At 33.2% G+C, this 19,539-nt stretch overlaps 1 protein-coding gene across 4 annotated transcripts in view; it reads right to left on the reverse strand.

The window, feature by feature from the left end:
• LOC112058536 (sodium/hydrogen exchanger 9B2) overlaps nucleotides 1-19,539 on the reverse strand; it is a 59,564-nt gene that overhangs the window by 26,471 nt on the left and 13,554 nt on the right. For 2 of the 4 annotated variants that reach the window (XM_024099425.2, XM_024099428.2), the window contains exon 2: nucleotides 4,343-4,575. In XM_024099425.2, coding sequence (XP_023955193.1) covers nucleotides 4,343-4,575 — 233 coding nt within the window. Of the gene's footprint in view, nucleotides 1-4,342; nucleotides 4,576-7,773; nucleotides 7,898-17,825; nucleotides 17,933-19,539 lie in introns of those variants that run through there. The other 2 variants (XM_024099427.2, XM_024099426.2) reach the window with 2 other exon arrangements.

Here is a 19,539-nt window from a genome sequence, read left to right on the forward strand (position 1 = left end):
TCACAGGCCCAGTGGTTAGCTTTTTTTAATTCTTTACAAGTTAGCCCTTGACTACAATCTCATCTCAATTCAAAAAGAAATAAATAAAATTAAAACACAAGTTTTTGAGTTATATCAAGGTGGCGCCAACGTCAAATCGACTATTGCATAGAAAATGTCATCAGTCCGCCATTATTACCCATAATAGTGTTGCATTTCTTGGGAGAGAATTAATATTATTTCGAAAGAATTAAAGTAAATTCGTAAATTTGTATAATCAAAAATAGTTAAAAAAAATATTTTCTTTTATTTCCGCCAGAGTACAATGACTGATCCTGGGCTACATACAATTCTGGACCCTTTTATCTTTGTAATCCATATTATTATTATAAAGAGGTAAAGTTTCTGAGATCTACAAGATCTATAGAACCGCATTCGAAAATTATTTTACCAGTTAGAACGTCACATTATATATGAGTGTCACGGGCTTTAATTTATCCCCGTATTCCATAGGAACGGGAACCACGCCGGTGAAACCGCGGGGCGGCTGTTAGACTATCCGACACCTATAAAAACGTGGTGAAATCGGCGCTAAGTATTCGTATAACAGCAGAAATTAAACTTTTCATCAGTGTATGCTTAAACATACAACTTTATTTTAGTCAACAGTTTTCCAAAGGTTACTTTAATTCCACAAACGCATTCATCCGTACTTTGAGCCTCAAGTCAAAGGTACTCGTAGTTTGGGCCAATTTAAAACAATATACAAAAGCGGAATGATGGAAACAGCTACATTTGTACAGATGGTGTTACGGTGACGGATGATGATACACATCATTGTTATGTTAATATTTCTCGTTTGAAACTATTTTTATTTATAGAGATAAATATTTGAGACAGTGACTATTTATTATATAACTTACAGTTGATGGTTTATAAGTAATGCTTTAGTTGGTACTACGAGTACCAGGTATTCTTTTTGCTAATCTTTTCGAGTAATTTTTTTTAAGTACTAGCGGACTCCCGCGACTTCGTCCGCGTGAAAGTCGTTGTAAACTTTGAACTACCCCTATCCTACCCTTCCCTAACCTACCTCTACCCTACCCCTACCTTACCCTATCCCAACCCTACCCCTACCCTACCCCTACCCTACGCCTACCCTACCCTATCCTACCCCTGCTCTACCCCTACCCTACTCATTAAGGCAGCACTTCTTTATTTTTTTTCTCCCACGAGCGTCGAGCGCGGCAACCGTTACACAAATACACCTTATAGTCCTTAAAGCATGAATTAGTATTCACGCGCAATGGCTTCGCGTATTTCATGTATAACTTTGGTGTTTCTTTACCGATTTTTATGATTCTTTTTTTATTGAATAGGTAATAATGTTAACTTTCTTATTAGGGATGAGTAATGAGTGTTATAAACATAGGAGTAGACAAATATAATTAGAAAGCTCCGAACTGCTAAGCTATCGGGAGTTACACGTGTTATAGTGAGTCAACTATAAAAGATAGACATATATATGCTGTTGTGTTTTTATATATAATTTTAAGGAGAACATTTCCGTTATACATTATTTATATGTAGCTTTAACCATTAAGGCTGTACACGCGACGGAAGTTAAAAAAATTGAGTAACTTCTCCCGTTTTCTCAACATTTCTCTTCACTGCTCTGCTCCTATTGCTCGTAGCGTAATAAAAAGTATACTATAACCTGCCCAGGAGTATGTTGAATAATTGTACCAAGTTTCGTTAAAATCCGTCCAGTAGTTTTTGTTTCTATAAAGAACAAACAGACAGACAGATAGACAGACAGACAAAAATTTTACTGATTGCATTTTTAGCATCAGTATCGATCACTAATCACCCCCTGATAGTTATTTTGGAAATATATTTCAAGTACAGAATTGACCTCTCTACAGATTTATTATAAGTATAGATTAATTGATTATGAAACACGGCTAAAACTCACGTGATATTAGGTTGGAGTATGCCCGAGTAGTTTCAAAACTATACGGGGCCCTTAGTCATGAGCTTAGTCATGAGTTTCTTTGGATCCAAACTGTTTGTTTGGATCGATACTCCGACCTAATATCACGTGAGTTTTAGCCGTGTTTCATAATCAATTAATATAAATAACACTCATTTAAATTCAAAAATAAATCTTATTTAGAGATTTTTAATTATTTAGTCCGTATTTTCGCACACATTATAAAACTATTTCTACCTTGCTGCCTATCTATTCTCAATAAAATCGAAAACTACTGAAGGAGTTTTCATGCCACTTTCATTAATAGAAAGAGTGATTAATGAGGAAGGTTTAATTAGGTATATAATTTGTCAAGGTTTTGTGTAAATCAGTTGAAATATGACGATAATTCGAAGTGTGGTAAAGAGCAGGTATTAAAATCTGTTCTTTGAAATTAGAAGGCGTCACGCGGATGAGGTCGCGGGCATCTGCTAGTTACATACAAAAAATTGATAAGAATATACCTATAACAAACATGAATTTTAAAATGTTGCTTAATTGATTTCAAGAGATAATGTTAAGTAAACTAAATTTTCTTGTAAAAGATTTCAACGGCAGCACTGCAGTTCGAAAAACACATTTAATTGTGAATTGTGATAAATAATTAATTTTTCAATTAATAGTTTATATAATAATTCACGTGCGTATATTGTGAGAGGACTTTAGTTCAGTTTCAGATTGTTATACCATCGTCTGCCCTAACGGAAGATTTCGGTTAGTCGAAGAGCAGAGAGCGAACATGTGTTTTATACATTAGAGAATGACAGTGGCGTAGCTATACCATCTAAGGCCCGTGGCGTATTGGTGGGGCCCTAGGGAAATCCCTATTTATCGAGGACCCCACCTTGTATCAATAAAATGCATTGTATTTTTTAATGTTAGATTACGTACTCAGCTCTCAGCCCGTGGAATTTTGCCAGTCTTTTAAGTTGTACTGAGAGATAGATAAAGTTCTAGACCGTAAATACCACCCACGCAACATCAGAATTCAGAGTGAACCAAGATCCTCACACATAATATAACGTATATTGAATATAAACGTTAGCATGAAAATAAATTTTGCAGCGAAAAATGTGTGTTTCATAAAGATAGTTACTACAGACCTTAGGTTTGAAACTTAATTATAAATGAAAGACCTGATCAAGGTATTTAATTAAATCTCTTCCTATACTCGTTAGTCTAGTTTAAGCATTAGTTTTATAAATAAATGAATTGTACAGAGATCATGTCGAGGTTCGAAATAATATTACAAATAGAAATAAATATAGCATTTTTTAAATGACCATCATCGTCGTGGTCTATGCAATATACATAATCGTAAATATATCTGTTTTGTTTTGTAATCACAAGAGTACCTTCCTAATCTTGCTTAGACATATTAAAGGTAACCGTACTTAGGGCTAATAGAATGTTCATATTCAAATATATAGATGCTGTGACTATATATTTATAATTGTTATAACAAATATATTAAAACTGTATACCTACTTAAAAATCACTGCGGTAAGTGCTGATGCAACTAATAGAGGAATGCAATAGTCCAGAAGTACAGTATGTACATGTTTGCTCCTAACATGACAATTTTCACGATGTTAGTGACAAGAAAACGTGATCTGGACGCGCATTGCAGATCTATGTTTATACGCCTGACAGTAAGCTCTGATACAATTTGCGATAGAAAACGATTGCCTGTTCTATGTTGACTAGATAATTCTCACAGGTTGGTATAAGTTAGCTAGAAGAGCATTCCAAATATTTGCCAAAGGGTATTCCAGATCAGGAATGTGGAATCAAACTACTTTAGTGTCGAATAGATATCAACTTAGAGAAATTTTAGCGATGCCTTGCAGTCGAAACAAAAAAAGTTAATTGAAAACGAAGAGAAAAACAGATTTAGTACGCTAGGTAGAAATTTAACTTAAAGTAATAAAATCTCTATAAAGCAGTACACCAATTAGCAGTTCCTCTGGTTTGTATGATTGCGGTTAGTGGAGTAAGTAGACTAAAAAAAAAAAAAAAACATGAAAACGTAATTTTACTTGTGGTACAATTTTTGTTTTTACGATCATCTAACACGATTACTTTATTGAACGTTATTTCGTTAAAATGACGTCACTACTTGCTACTACGACTACTATACTAATGCCATTTTAAGGAAAGGAATAATGATAATAGTAATGTAATTTCGTTAAAAAAACATAAAACAATGCAATCGCTGATGGTTTGAAGGATACCAAAATACACAATTATCCTGGAGATATTTCTGCATGCTCGTTATCCTTTGCTATTAAAATAGAAGATTTGAAAATAAACGTATAAAACAATTGTTACCTTAAATTCTCTGAAGGTAAATTTTCTCTATCCTTACTGCCCTCGTCTGCCATAATAGAAACCTTCCTTTTGCCGTCCGGCGTTGTAGTACGAGTTGTGTTATGGTTGTGATGATTCTGTGTGATACTGTGGTTGTCGTTCGGGGGTCGTGTTTCGCTGTTATGGTTCTTTAAATCACTAAGGTCGAATGGGTACTCCTTTATTTGAGTCATCCGTATGCTTGTCTTGCGGACCTGAAAATGTGAAAAACATCTACTTAATATTACAATGGATTATCACATTTGTATTGTTAAAACTATATTATCAAGTTATTTGAAAAAATGCCACAGTAAAAAGCTCGAGCTAAGTTATCCTGATTAGCTATAAATCATGTACACGTATAATGGTGGCAAATATACAGAATGAATTCCCGCGTTGGAAAGTCATGCCGATTAATTCGGCAGAGAGTTAAAAAAAATTGTTATTTTAATTTCGTTTAAAAAGTTTTTTCTAATTTCGAACTAAATTCAAAAGTTAATAACTAAAAATTACTATTTCCAAATTGTAGGTATACTAAATTACTATATTGTTTTCTTTATAGTGGTGGAGTAAATTGATTAAAAAGTATATTTAAGGGACTTGAACTAAGTGGTTGGAATAAAGACACACAGCACCAACATTTTCTTAGTGCAAACAATTTATATAATTGAAGTGTTTTACAAATACAAATAATACTAAAATACAAGTGCTATTTAAACGATACTGAAACGTAACTAAGCTTTTTAATTTTTTTCCTGTCTCTGTTTCTGTTTCTTGGGATTATCTCTGAAACAGCGGAACCGATTTTAATGGAACTTTCATTAGAAGATAGACAAGATTATGGGGCAACATATAGACTAAAAACAGAATTTCACGCGTACAAAGTCGCGGGTGTCCACTAGTCCCTAATAAACCGAGAGCCTGTGATAGCCAGCCATATCTTGGAGGCTGAAAGTTTGTCACTCCTCCTATCAATTATCATAGGTAGGTATAATATGCGAATATGGAGTTTAGACCGTGGTGGTTTTAAAAGGTAGTCAAGTTTCAAGTTTACAGATTCTTATTTGTCATATTTAAACGTAATTTTATGATTTTAGAATTTAAACTATAATGAGTGTTATTCATATTAATGCGTTTTAATTAAACCCCGTATGGGTTCGAAACTAGTCGGGCATACTCCGACCTAATATCACGTGACTTTTAGCCGTGTTTCATAATCAATTAATATGTAATTTTATGATATTTCATATCTAGTGGATATGACCTCAACTCTGCCTCCAATTCCGGTGGGTGTGGGTGTGTGACCCACTGAGGAGAGTTTAGTTCGACAATGAGCCGAATATGGGTTGATAAAGAACGAACGAACGACAAATCCTTCCAACCGAATGGAAAAATGGATACCAGTAACAGAGGCGTAACTATATATATCGTTGAGAGCCACTGGCGAAATTATTGGGTTGGGGAAAAATGTTCAGATATATTTTTTTTAGATTACAGATTACTTCTGATCACAGCCTCTCGGGCCGGGGGCTCTGTCGGACCGTGGGCCCTTAGCATTTTGCCGTAGGACTGTCACGCACTACGTAGTCTATAGTTACGCCACTAACATGGCCTATAGACAACTATATACGAGTAGTTATCGTTTGTATGTGTTAAGAGTATAGTACAATTTTTCATCGACCTATATCTGGCTCGTCATATATTGACGGTTTCGTTCATTTAAAAAGATAATTTGAAAGCAACTGTAACTCTGAAAATGGTTTGTTTGTAAACAACGTTTCATCAACAATATTATTGAATAAAACGGGGTCACGAACATTTTATTACGAAAAACATTAACTAAACTATATATACGGACATGTTTATATAATTAAGTTGAGACAACCAAATAATTACAAATCCCGCGGCGTTCAAGGATTTTTCCGGGATAAATAGTTAGTAGCTCAATAACCTTTCTTATTTTTTAGTGATAATCGTGTTAAAATAGGTTCAGTCGTTCCAGAGAATTTCCCTGAGAAACAGACAGACAAAAATTAAGTTAGTATGTGTTTTAGTGTATCGCAAACAACTACGAGTATATAAGCACTTGAGAAAACGCAGTTATTTTTAAATCTCAGAAAGTCACTTAAATTTTAGGTATTGCTTATTATAATAGTTTTTGACTTAGAAATAAAAAGTATTTTTTGTTTATAACTAAGTTGCAGAGTTTTAAAAAATCAATAAAAAATCAAGCACGTCACGTTTACAAAACGTTTATTTTTTTAATTTGCAAAAAAATACTTTAAAATGATATTAAAAAATTATAAATTAATTTTGTGTAGCTTTTTTTTTCTTGTATTTATTTGTAACAGTGTTCCTTATAAAGTGTTCATTAAGTAGTAAAAATTAATACTAGCAGGCATAGTTCAGAATCTATCCTACTAATATTATAAACGCGAAAGTTTGTATGGATGTTTGGATGAATGTTTGTTTGGATGTTTGTTACTGTTTACCGGCGCTATACTACTGAAGCGATTTGGCTGAAATTTTGAACGGAAATAGATTTTACTCTGGATTAACACATATGCTACTTTTTATCCCGAAAAATCCATGGTTTTGATGAAAACTGATGATTTTGATGATATTTGATGATATGAATATTTGTTACTATTTCACGCCTTGACTACTGAACCGAATTAGCTGAAATTTGGTTTTGAGATGTATTAAAGCATGGATTAACTAGATTAACATAGGCTACTTTTTGTTCCGGAAAAATTAATGGTTCCCGAGGGGTTTGTGAAAACTAAATACCACGCGGACGAAGTCGCGGGCTTCCGCTAGTAATACTAATAAAGCAAAAAGCTTTCGATTCTCTTTTGTTTTTTTTTTATCAAATAATTTGTTTGCTTCGTTTCGGAAGTTCCCGCGGTAATTAAATACCTGTGCATGAAAAATTTCAGTACGGTTCAGATAAATCAAGACTTGCGGAAAACATTAGATGTAAATGCGCCTCTATATTCTACAACTGCACATCGGTGTGCTGAGTTTAATCGAGGAAGAACTTTTTTATTTAAATTAATTTAATGTAATACTAGTAAATGTAAAAGAATGAGAAATATTTAGTTAAAATTCTCAAGCCTAATGATATTTTATACATAATACGTACAAAAAAAAAATATATAGAAAAAATGAGAGTATTGTACTGTTATTCTATAGAATAACTATGATTTGGATAGATATTTAAATAAATAATAAATAAGTGTACTAGTTTATGAATCCAACAATTGTATTAAAATTTTATTTTGAGTGCTGTATTTTTTTTAAACTTTCAATGGTTTTTTTTTATTACATTTTGAATTTAAAAATTATTGTTAATACTTAAAAAAATATAAATAAATGAGAGAGAATATCCGAAACGTATTTGGTAATCCTACCTTAAATAGAATAATAATTCCACATAACTTTACTGATACACAAAATTTTGTATGCAAGCGGCTTTTGTTTGCGTCTTTATCTGCGCGCGCGCCTTTCAATAGTCAACTGAGCACTGAAATAAGCATTTGTTTCAGTACCGCAGTTTCAGCTACGAAGCCTTTATGTTAATTGAAGTAACGCCTGCTACACGATAAACCCCCGCGTGCAATTGCCCTGTGCTATTGGACGGCTACGATTTTATACCATTAGATATGTTACGTGCCTACTAAATAACCGCAAAATATGCTCCGAATTTAGCTACTCCACTGAGCGCACTCGGCCATAATTTTGTGTTTACTTTTATTATATATTTATGTATATATAGTTCTTACAGTTTCTGAACATACAACTCGACGTTGTAGATAATATTAAGGTAATATTTGTTTAAATAATTTTCGTTGTTTATTATGTAACTAAATGAAATTAAGACAATAAGCCACGTTTGTTCGCCTCAGTTTTGACGCGCTAGTGACATATCTAATCGTATAAAATCTTTGTTCGACGGTATATCTACTTATATCAGTAGGTACGAGCCTTTAGAACTTGTGATCTTTTATTATGTGTATAAGTTGTTTAAACACAATATATGGGTGTAAAGTAATAATGATAGTCGTATTCAACATAATTATACATTTATATGTACAAATATTACCCCCCTCACTAGGTGGACCGATACCATCAAGCGGGTTACAGGGAGGATGTTTAGAAGTCCATAAATAGTACACTTTTAATCCATAAAACTGATAGGTGAAGGTCGTTTCTAATACGGATCTTAGATCATTAGAAACGACCTTCACCCATCTGTTTAATGGATGAAAAGTGTCTTATAATAAAATTAGGATGTTAAAAAATATTTTGCCTCAAAATACCTGGCCAAACTATCATTAATGATAGTCAATAGTCGTTAATAATAGTTTGGCCAGGAAATTTGTAGGCAACCTACTCGCAACATATTTTTTAACGTACTAAATTTGATATAAAACACTTTTTATCCATTAAACAGATGGGTTAAGGTCGTTTCTAATACGGGTCTTAGACTACGAGTAAAAGAAAGTCCACGTCCATCAGTAGCCAAGTACTGGCTGCTATTAATGATGATGAGTATTTGTGTCCTGCGGTATATCCTAAATACATTCTATTGACTTACAAACATTTATAAAGCAGTCGTTAATTTTTCCATTTTCTAATTTTCGTTCCGTAAGAACATTCTACAAATTATATGTAATTAATTCGTTCTCAAGTCATACAAATTCAAAACAGGCGACAGAAAAAAATGCCACAGAGTATTATGGTTATAATCTGGAATAGTATTTTTCTGCCCACATCCAGACAGCTAGAAATTTAGAGTTGTTAATGTTTGTAAATCTTAAATATACAGAATGTCCCGTAAATAGTACTCAGAGTGATAGCTGACACGAATATCTTAGCAATCCATGAATTAACCGTACGGGTGCTAGATCCATCGCGTGGAAGAGAGAAAAACTCCGAGCAAAGTCCAGGACTTGTGATCACTGGATGTAGGGTTAAGGAATTCCTTGACAATCGATTAATACTTCCCTCTTCCGCTCGTGTAACCTGTAAAAACCTAGTAAAAAATCAACGCTTAAGTATTTTTTCAACACATTGGTACCACTAAATCTCACTGAAATGTCAATGAAAGTTTTTGTTTTTTTTTTAGAAAAATTAATATAAATAACTTAAAAACGGTAAAGTTTCGGCTGACATATATTTTGCTATTTTAGTAGCCTTTATTTCAACCTGTATAGTATGTCGTACTATTTACGGGACCCTCTGTATAAGAGAAAGTCGTGTTAGTTACACTAACTATAACGACGGACGGCTAAACCGATTTAGCTCAAAATTGGTGGAGAGGTACTCGACAATTCACGAGAACGATGTCGCGGGCGTCCGCTAGTATTAGGCAATATTTTACGTTTCACAATTTATGATCTAGCGCCTGTATATTTTTAATAGCTTTAATATTCGTAAATGTTTCTGCTGAACAATAATAATGACAAAGTTGGGTGTTATTTCGAATATCATTATGAATATATTCGATTCGTATTTGCTTAGGTTAAGTATTCTTGCAAAACCTTACGAAGAAGTTGGTTATGAATATAAGTAATATTTATATTTTTGTTATACGTAATTGGCTTAAAGATATGTAAAGATTTGTTCTGCCCGATGTTACCCGATGCTACCCGTAGATTATCATTATCATGCACATTGCAACTAACTTCTGAATTTAAAATGTTACTATTACTTTATTTCACACAAGCATATATTAAAAGGAAGTGTATATTTGTAGATATAAATATTTTTAATGAAAAAATCACACGACTTCAGAATTACAAAAAACAACTAAAAAGCGAAAAATAACATGTGCTACCTTATGATCACTTTGAGGACGGTGCCAAGCCAGCGACGTATTAATTAAAGCGGTCTCGAAAGAACCACGGGAAGGAACTGTTTTTAAATCCTAAAACTTTATGATTTAATCGGCTTTTGTTAATGCATCACTATGTAGGCACCGCCTTCCAAGTGATCAGAATGTAACACATACGATGTTATTTTTCGCTTTTTAGATGATTTTTGTGATTCTAAAGTCGGTTAAATTTTTTTGTTATAAATATTTTATTTTGCTGTTTTTAGCGTGTCGTAGAATAGTGAACGAAAGTGTAAGTATATTAATTTTAAAACGAAATTGCTGAACCGATTTTCATTAAAATTAAATGAGACCAATCTGAAAGTATACTCTTTCAAACAAATTTTCAAAATCTGTTAACAAATGACAAAGTTATGAGGTAACATACATTAAAAAAAACGCGAACCGCCTCCCATTTTGAGGTCGGTTAAAAATTTATATTTTTATACTATGTTATGTCCATGGGTGTTAAATGAACAACGATTGCTTACAACACATACATGGACAATTTATTATTTTACTAGCTTTAAAACGCGAAAAAGTAACTAGCTTATTTACGATACTTAATTTGGCAGAATATTTTTTTTAAAGAACTGATAAAAGTAGGAATTAAAAAATATGGCTATTTCGTCTAAAGATGTATTTGCATTAAACGAGAGGGGCTCGTGTATATAGGGTTCCGCACAAAATATACAACATTACCACTGAAATTCATAAACTATGAAATGGCAATCGTGGTCAGTTAATTATTACTAACTCCACATGAGTTTTTTAATGCAGCTACTCTATGTAGGTACTTGTTTACATTTTAGTATTTTCGTCTTTTATTTGACATTGTTTCTTAGGTTTCTTATCAATTTTGCGATTCCAGGTCAACGGAAAGTTACGTTAAAATACAAAAAGCTGTTAGATGTTTGCCTGGTCTTTCGAAGTTTGATTTTTTCATTACTCAAAGAAGACCTTTATCTAGTTTCAGTATAATTTTAATAAGACTTCCTATCGTTTCTGATAAGAATTAGAAAGGTATTGAAAACAGACAGATAGCCGAAAACAAGTAATAAATGTATTTTTAAATGTAAACAGTAACAGTAAATGTGTTTTTTCTTTTGAGGTATGGAACCCTAAAAATGCAGACGAAACACGATTTTTATGAATATTAGTCTTGATTCAACTGATGAATAGATGGAATTCAATAATTTTCGCACCTTTGTGCCAATAACGTAAGTATACAAAGATAACAAAGGATCGATTCACGTAAACTATATCGCCTAATAAGCACTAACAAACTAAGTGTTGACATTATATGTTTGCGGGCAGCAGCCGGGCACATTATTTGCTTAAGTGGTCTCATCACAATCACATGATCACTCACGAGGAGTCGGCCACGAGTTCCCAATAATCAAGTGAGCACGTCACTTGTGGTAGTTTACGAGTATCGAGCACCACGCCGTCGTAATGACGCGATATCGTAGGGCTTCCATATTGATTCACAAGCGAAAAATTAAATTCAACGGAACATCAAAATTAAGAACTTTTAACATTTTTCTTCTAAAATTTACGCATTTGTCTATTCAATTATTTATTACAAAATTATAAACGGTGTTTGTTAGAGTTTCCAGAAAATTATAAAAGCATTTAAAACCTACTGACCCAAAAAAAAGTAATAATATTATTATTATGCAAGAACAACTTAATAACAACTTAATACATTTTAATTGTTGTACATCTTAAACAAGTGTATGTTAAACACAAATACATTCTTGTCAATTGTCCAAGCACTCATAAGCTAATTAATCAATTTGTGTGCTAATAACTGAAATCTCGTTTTATAGAAAATGCAGAAATTTTAAGCAAAAAACAGGATAGTGTCTTTAGGACTTAACTGTTTATGTTATTTTGTAAATTACGTATAACGAATATAACTCCCCTTACCCTTAATCGAAGTATGGTAACCCTACAGCAATACTTCCTCTCTTTTCTTTTGCATCAATTTTTGAAAAAATTCAATTGAATCCCTTATTCAGTATAAACTTATGACTCAACTATTAAGATGATGACCTTAAAGTATATATAAAAAAAATAAAAATAAAGGAATAAATATATTTCTGAAATAATAAGGATATAAGAATTATTCATATCGCAATGTATGGTTGTAATAAGATCCGCACTCCTCGCAACATAATTAAAATTCAATTAAATGTTATTATAATTTAGTTAAATATTATTTGTCTTACTTAGTATAAATAATTACAAGTAAACCCAATAAATAAATAAATAAAGACGGCGCGTTTGAGGTTGTGTAGGTATAGTATACCCGACGAATCAAACACGGGCAATTTTCTGAAATTCAAATGCTTAAAGTAACTGTGATAGCATTAAAAGATCTAAATTAGAAATAACCTTTATCCATCTGTTTATTGGAAGAATTATATATTTTTTAATATAAGTAGGATTTTATAAAGATTTTGATACCTACTCATAATAAATTCGAAATCGAATTGATGTCCATGCAGAGGAATATCCAGCATTGACGTCCACCGGCTGTTAATGATCATGATATAAAATGTTATATAATATGTTGATATATACTTCGTTAACTACTCAAAGCTACTCTTTTACATTATTTCATATAGATAATGGGCAATACAATTATATTAAGTTCACTCTTTTCACGCATTGTTTTATGAAAATGCTATACTTTATTTCCTTGATGACTTCTAGTATGAATACTGACATTATACTTTCAATAATTACTCTTCTCAGTTACTTATTACTCGTTTTGTTGCGAAGTAATTACTTGTTCAATCTGCTGCCTTATTTGTATGATAAAACAAAACAACACGAGCCATCTATCATTCAAAGTAGTAAATGTAAAATACTTTTAAATTTTGTGCCAAAAAACATTATATACATGAGTTTTTAGTATCTTTGTTTCAACCGAAATAATATAGCTAGCTGATAGATATAGATCATAATTATCAGAAGGTGACCTTCCTTAAAAGAAAGACGATATAGAGCTTAAACGCACCACACTGCTGCAATGCGTTGGCGGTGTTATGGTGATGATGTTCACCATATATCAGATATTATTCATCATGACCGGAACCGATGGTTTAACATGCTCTCCGAGACTTATATACATACCACGTTTGTTTATGTACTACTACTACTACTAACTGACCTAACAGGTATAGTCCTGCTCTGAATCACTTTCTATATAAAATCTTTTTAACAAAAAAATTAACCGTCTTCAAAATCACAAAAATAAACTAAAAAGCGAAAAATAACATCGTACGTCCTACCTTCTGATTACTATGAAGGCAGTGCCAACACAGTGACGTACTAATTAAAGCCGTTTCTGAAAGAACCACGGTAAAGAACTGTCTTTAAATCCTTTTAGTTAATGCATCATTTGGCTTTAGTTAATGCATCACTGTGTTGGCACTGTCTTCATAGTGATCAGAAGGTAGCACATACGATGTTATTTTTCGCCTTTTAGTTTATTTTTGTGATTATTATAGGGATGCGTATAAGATAAGGGACACATTTAAAGACCTTATTATTTAGGTTCCTTGAACATTTTGAATAAATTTTTGTTCCTAGAGTTATGGGAAATGCTCCCGAGCATTCTGTATAATATCAAAACAAAATTAGAATAACAGCCGAGCGTCCCATATAAAATTACCTATGTCGGATTTTCGTCCTTTATTTTTGTCCTTTAGGATATAGTTTTCTTTATGTAAAAACACTGTAGAACACAATAAAATAAAAAATAATCCCAATTAACCAATCAAGCCGTTCACTAGTTTTTAGTTTACATACTACTAACCAACACAATTTTTTATATATACAGATTTTCATCAAGAGTAATTGATATGATCAATTGAACAAACAATAATAATGTTAAGTTGCTAAAAGTATGTCCTCTACAATTACGAGTATCTCGTTCTTGAATATGACAATGTCAAGAGCGTGGAAATAACTAGAACAAGTTTTTATCTCGCGATTTTCTTTTGTGATATGAAATTATAACAATTTTTCCGCAACACTGGAGGTCAAAAATATTTCAAATCGATGGATTTTTTTCTCCTTTATTTATTTGTCCTTTTTAAAATTATTAACAATGTTAATAAAATACGAAATATCAACACACTATTATTATAAAATAAATCAACCCTTATTATAATTTACTTACTTTATTAGGAAAGTTTGCAGGATTATGCGAATGACATAGGTGAATACTTTTTGTCGTGAAAATAAAATCATAATGGGGTGAAATAGGGGTTAAAATTTTGTTTGGAAAGACTTCAAAGTGAATAGGTAGAAAATATTATTGTGTTATTTTTCTTTTTTGTTCCGTGGGTACGTTGATGTATTGGAGTCGGTTGTATTTAAAAAAAGTAATAATTATATAATAACATACAAATATGTAAATTACTTTATTTATAACATAAATGCTTGAGGTACTAATCTTATTGTGCACCTTGCAAATCTATGTTTTAATACTGGTAATTTTCCCTCATTCTTAAAAATACATGTTGTCCTGTGCATTATAAAGCTGTATATTCTCAAAAATAAAAAAAATCTGGCATTAGAAGAATCGACCAATTAATCTAGGCGAATAAGCCCTTAAAAAGGGACCAGGAAGATAACCACAAATTTCCGTGATCCAAAACTAAAGCTTGTGTTCTGTTAATCAAGGGCTCACACAGGAAAATATTAAAACGCGTTAGAGGTCGCGGGTTTCCGCTAGCAATATCATCCACATACTAATTAATAGGGTAGTTGACTCATATTAAATCTATAAAATATTAATTTCGTGTAGTACATGGAATAAGGGTCCAAAATATATCGATAATAACTAATAAAAGTTAAGGGTTTCCTAAATAACTTAATTATAAAATCATGCATTTTTCATATTTTCCAAACGTCAAAAACGCTGACATCGCCATGTTACTTGATGTACTAAACGTCAAACTAAATTGTTAACGAATATCTTTGTCAAACGCTCCGTTTGAAGGGATTTTTAACGTGACGTCACGAGACAGTTGAAATATAGTCTCAAAGAATATTATTATTATTTTCAATCGAGTAGAACGATAATAGAAGTGTCAACTTGCCGTATATTGCTGATATATTTCGATTACTTTATCAAAGGCAAGCTAGAATAGAGTCCTTATTCAATTTAGATAGAGTTGCAATTAGTATGCATTACATACAAAAGCTGAAACTATTACGCGGAGAGTTAATTATTAGGTATTTGATGCAGACGCGTCTCATGACCCAATCCAGTAATCAAATAACATTGACCAGTTCAAGCTAGTGTGGGTAACATCGCAAACATCTTTGATTTAAATAAAGATGACGTGTACAGCAGCTGTGATGACCCAGTGATTAGAGAAGGTAATTCATATGAGTTGACTAGCGGATGCCCGTGATTTCGTCCACGTAAAATTGAGTTTTACACGAATCCTGCGGGAACCATGGATTTTTTCGGAATAAAAAATAGCCTATATGTTGCTCTATAACCTCCTCTATCTTTCAGTGAAAATCTCAATAAAATCTTTTCAGCCGTTCCAATGATTAGCCCAGGCAAACAGACAGACGGACGAAAATTAAAAAAATCATGATTATGTTTTAGTAACGTGTAAATAGCTAAAAGCACTTGTAAACACACAGTTACTTAGAAATTACAGACAAATACTTCAATTTTCTCTACGTATACATATTATTTGTTCTCCTTTTGATAAAAATATTAAAACTAACTGTACCTAATAGGCAAAAACAAGAAAGACGAATTAGTAAAAAATAGTTAGTAGCAATCAATCAGTAGTTGATAATTATGATAGCTTGAAAAGCCATGCAACTCTGAAAATATCTCGAAGATTCCCAATTTTGTTATTGCCGATTCAAGGTAGGCACACTTGCCCCAAGCAGCCTCCTTAAACCTCCACCTTTTTAAAAGTTGGTTAAAAATTTTCCTATGCAACAAAGATAAAAAGAAAATAACACCCAAACGATAAGGGAGTTCAAGTGTTCGACGCTCGCCTCACGTGATATGACTTTGGAAATTTATACGTGAGGTTAATCTTTTTCAGATGTCAGTTTATGACCGCCATGTTTATTCATCGTTTAGCGTACAACCAGTGGAGATGGTGTGATCACGAGCGGACAGTTAACACACCATTTTATTAACAATCACATCAATATAGAGTGTTAATGTAAGTTACTGTTATCAAAATAGTTACTAATTAGTAAACTTGAAAGTTTGATAACCTCTCAGGCGTAATGCAGATCTAGACAGCGTTGTTATATTACTGGGAACCTATAGTTTTTAGTTTTTCCTAGCTCCGGCTTCGAGATTTATAATTTTTAAAGTCGTTATTACTGTGGGCATAAGTAAGTGTAACTACTTCCCCGGAATAGCTCTGTCGTGAAGAGCTCTAACACTAATAAAACATCTACCATGCCATGTAGAAACTTATGGATATTTGCCATATCTTTTTAAATATGACCAATATTCCCATTACCCTCCAACTAGTCGGGAAAGAATGTATTACAAGTGGGTAGGACAATAGACCAACGGGGCAGGGATCGAACGACCACCCCTCGATCCGACCGCTCATAACTATTGCTATTTGATATGTAAATAAGTAAAGTTTGTGGTATTGTAGGGGGGTAATCTCTGAATTTACGACACATATTTTAAAAATTATTTTACTACTAGAAAGCCACGTTATTTGTGAGTGTAATTGGCTATATTTTATCCTCGTATTCTCACAGAAACGAGAACTACGCGGGTGAAACTGCGGGGCGTCGGTTTCTATTGAATTGACAAATGCAAAAGTTTACGTTCAATTAACGTGCTATGAGTTCCACAATTGACTCATACCACTCATTGATTTTCAAATCACATGCTACATCATTGTTAGTAGCCGAGGTAATTAAGAAATCATAAATTACAGAACTAAACATTATTGGGAATGAAAACAAGACCTACCTATAAGTAAGCAATGCAAACAATCACGAAATATCGAAAACCGCTTGACGAAACGATATTTAGCAGGGAGGTAGTTTATAGTCGGTACACGTCCGCTTAGACGGATTTTCGAATTATAGAAGTTTAAGGGCGGACAGACATGTCATAGAGTTGTCCTCAATCAATCTTACATATAGGTAGAATTGAAAAATACATAATTAACGTTCGTGGGCGTTAAAATAATCTAAATAACTTTATTAAGACGTTGTTAGCATTATTTCGTTAAAATAATTATGATTCACATGATCTTGAAGACGAAAAATTACCGTCACTCCATGTAGTGTAAGTACTCATATTTTTAGCCGTACACCATACATAATATAAAATACAACCTGCAAACCAGAGACCTACTATTCGCTATATACAGCCTGGTCAATTTAAAAAAGCTTTACATATATTTTATGTATTAAATTGACCGGGCTAGTAGTTAATAAAAAGACGACACATCATGAACCCCACAGACAACAAAAAACTGTATTTTTCCTAATGTACCTACTCTTTTGTACACAATTGCTACAATGCTAAATAACACAAAGTAAAAAACATACCATGTTGACGATTGCTACACTAGAAGCACTTCACAATTTGATGATTAAAGTGTTTGAATATTTTAATTACAATGCGGGATCGAAACGATCCTGTACTGCCACGAGTGGACTGCGTGAGAGCGATGAACAAATGTACAATGATACGACCGGCTTGTCCCTTCCAATGTATCCCAATTGACACCTATTTGAATATAAACGTACGATAAAATGATAATATAATATCCACATTTCGGACAGATGTATGATAATAAGTAAAAAAATATGCGATATACGTAGTTATTTGTTTTCTAAGTGTGTCACACTTCAAGGATTATTTTGAAGATTTCTCGACTTAAGGCAGCTTACACGCGACGGCGGTTTGTTAAGGGTAAAATCAATTAGAATATTTGTAGGTAGATCAGTGGCGTAGCGTCCCTTGCAGGGGCCCTGTATCGAAAATAGTCAGAGGCCCCAAATAAAGGGTAAAAATTTCTCACAAAAGAAACAAAAAGAACGAGATTATTTTTCGGGAAGCACCAAATTGAGCGTGTAAATTTTGATTTTACACGTAAGGGGCCCCTTCAGCCCAGGGGCCCCGTATCATTGATACGACTGATACGGCGGGAGCTACGCCTCTGAGATAGATACAGAAGACTTACAGTAATGAGTACAGTAGGCTTTAGTCGCGTTAGGATTCATTTACACGAGCAGCAACTGCTACCGACGACTGCAGTCGACTGCCGTTGACTGTCGCCAAGACGTCAGCGACGCAGTCGACTGCCGTTGATTGCAGTCGACGACTGCCGACGACTGCCGCCAAGCCGTCGCCGACTGAAGTCGACTGCAGTCGTCGGTAGCAGTTTCTTCTCGTGTAAATGAACAATTGTAAAAAAAAATAAAAAATTTGTGTAGTTTATAATATATTGTTATTGCAAAAAAGTAACTTTCTTAAAAAAAATAGTCGTTAAGGGAATCGGATGTGAAACTTACGTATACGTTGATATACCGTTTGCCGTCACAGCATGCAGCCGATTTTACTGCTAAGGCTCACCAAATGATACATCACTTTAATAAACTGAAGCGAGCTTACTCTTTCCGAAGTTATCTTTAGATCAGATCAGACTAGATAGACTAGCTACGATATTATCTATGATACATCAGTCTTAGTCAGTCAGATAACAATAATTTTGGAAATACACAGATTTTTAAGTACCTAATGTCATGAAATAAGTTTGAATGAACTTTTTTTTGTTATTAATAAACATTAATGTCGACATATTTACAAAGAATGTACAATAGTTGAATAAGTCATGTGTTAACTATGGGACATAAATAATACAATAAAATAAGATTTACAATTTAATGTTACTCGTTAATATGTAAGTAGCTTCCCGACATTTAAAGTATGCGAGTCAAGACTCTGTAAGTTGCTGCATGATTTTTTTTTCAGTCGAAATATGAACTAAGTATTACGAACGCTAATTTTTGGAGTTTAATAGGTACTTAAGAATCGATTTTTCATATATAGCCCCTGGTATGAAAAAATGGGCATTAAAATTCGATGAACGAATGACAGCGTTACGTTTTTGTGCGCAACCTATTCTGCGCATCTTTCACCGTGTGCGCCCGCACGTATGTGAACGCTGTTGGCAGGCGTGCAAGCCGCGGCCTGCTGCTCCTCCTCCAATAAAAAACCTATATGTGTGCGAGCAAAGATTTCTAAGCCGACGAGATA

This window comes from Bicyclus anynana, chromosome 3 (assembly GCF_947172395.1).
Source record: "Bicyclus anynana chromosome 3, ilBicAnyn1.1, whole genome shotgun sequence".
NCBI lineage: Eukaryota > Metazoa > Arthropoda > Insecta > Lepidoptera > Nymphalidae > Bicyclus > Bicyclus anynana.